General features: G+C 40.9%; 1 protein-coding gene across 1 annotated transcript; it reads right to left on the minus strand.

Annotated features, from left to right (window-relative positions):
• Positions 1–692: 692 nt before the first annotated feature.
• Positions 693–1454, minus strand: LOC131158547 (uncharacterized). Its single transcript, XM_058113416.1, has 2 exons — positions 1074–1454; positions 693–944 (listed from the first exon to the last, which is right to left on the minus strand). The coding sequence occupies exons 1-2, from the start codon at positions 1452–1454 to the stop codon at positions 693–695; spliced, it is 633 nt and encodes a 210-aa protein (XP_057969399.1).
• Between the last annotated feature and the right edge of the window lie 236 nt (positions 1455–1690).

Genomic DNA, 1690 nt, shown 5'->3' on the forward strand with positions numbered 1-1690 from the left:
CGCCTACGGGCCGCACAATCCTGTCATGAGGGGTTAAATCATGACGTACAGAGTCCCAGGGATAAAAGCACAGTTATATAGTTACAGTTTTACAGTATAGTATGATATTCCCAGTATGAAAAGTAGAAAAATAGATGATACAATATGTTTTAAATTGTGAAAGAAAGATATGTTTTAACAAATTTGCATTACAATTCAGTTGCTATATTTTAAAGTACCTTTAACTTAGTTGCCACACACTAGTGATAGCATATTTCCACTTACTGAGCGTCGACTCACCCTATTACTCTAACATTTTTCAGGTGAGCCAGTGAGGCAAGCAGATCAGGCTCACGAATAGAGTGTTGCTCAGATCACCCTAGTTATAGGGTGAGTTTTTGTTAGAATAGTGTATGTTTTTGGATAGATGACACTGGAGGGATATTTTGTATGTTCTGTATATTCTGGATTCTGGTATTATACAATTTATGTATAAATGGTTTTATGATTTGTGTTTCCGCTACGTAGGAATGTTTATTGTGTATATATATATATATATATATATATATATATATATTAAAAAAAGATGATAAGAATTTTGAGGTCATTACATTACATCTAAGGCAAATAGGATGAGTCCAATCACCCTGATACTCATGGCTTCCTACCTCCCGTCTTTGCGCCCCACTATGTTTGTCTCTTCTTTATGGGTCTCAGTTGGTTCCTGCTCGAAATTTAGGGGGCGTGGGCCTCTTCCTCTGACTCTGCACCCTAGCACCTCTCTGTAGGCTAGTCTCTATCACCGTGGCTTTATTAACTGGCTCTAAGAAGGTCTGGACCTGGAATTCCCCCACCTGCTCATAGATACTCTGTCTCAGGGCTTCCTCAAAATTTCTCACCTTCTTCTCCTCATCCGGTACCATGTATGGGGCGAATTGGGATAACTCCACAAATCTAGCTACATACTACTGAACCATCAGATGCCCCAAGGTAAAATTCAGAAATTCTGCTACTTTCGCATTCCTAGTAGTAGCGGGGAAGTACTATTTGAAGGACATCTCCTTGAAGTGGCTCCAGGTCAAAGCTATAGGCACCGACCTCTGCTCCTCTAGCAACCTCACTGACTTCCACCTGCGTTTAGCCTCCCCTGTTATCTTAAAGGTGGCAAATGATACTTTCTGTTCCTCAGTGCAAGGGAGAACTGCAAATGTCTCCTCAATCTCTTGGACCCAGTTCTCTGCCACGAACGGGTCGACTCCTCCTGAGAACGATGGGGGATTCATACGAGTGATCTGCTTGATCGAGCAGCCTTGGTGAGCTGGTGAGCAGCAATGTTCCCCTGAATTTCTTGCTATCTTTGCCATTACTTGCTGGGCGACACTGCAAAATACCACATCAAAATCACCACCGCCCAAATTGGAAGGCTCTGCATCATTACTACCACCAGTGTGTGCATCACTATTCCCAGGGTCCATCCTAAAAATAGAACAAAAATAGTCTGAGAACCCTAACTTCATAACATAACAAGTACATTTATCTAACTAAGAACCGTAAAATATCCTTTTACCACCAATCGACTTAACATCCTTATTTCCAATTTAAGGTTTAGTCTTACCACTCAGAAAAAAAAATCAACGATAGTTTACTATGCCTTTCCTGAAATCATCATTCCAGGAAATCACAGAAACTGTCACAAAATTCCTACCTCCAA

Source organism: Malania oleifera, chromosome 6, assembly GCF_029873635.1.
Source record: "Malania oleifera isolate guangnan ecotype guangnan chromosome 6, ASM2987363v1, whole genome shotgun sequence".
Taxonomy (NCBI): domain Eukaryota; kingdom Viridiplantae; phylum Streptophyta; class Magnoliopsida; order Santalales; family Ximeniaceae; genus Malania; species Malania oleifera.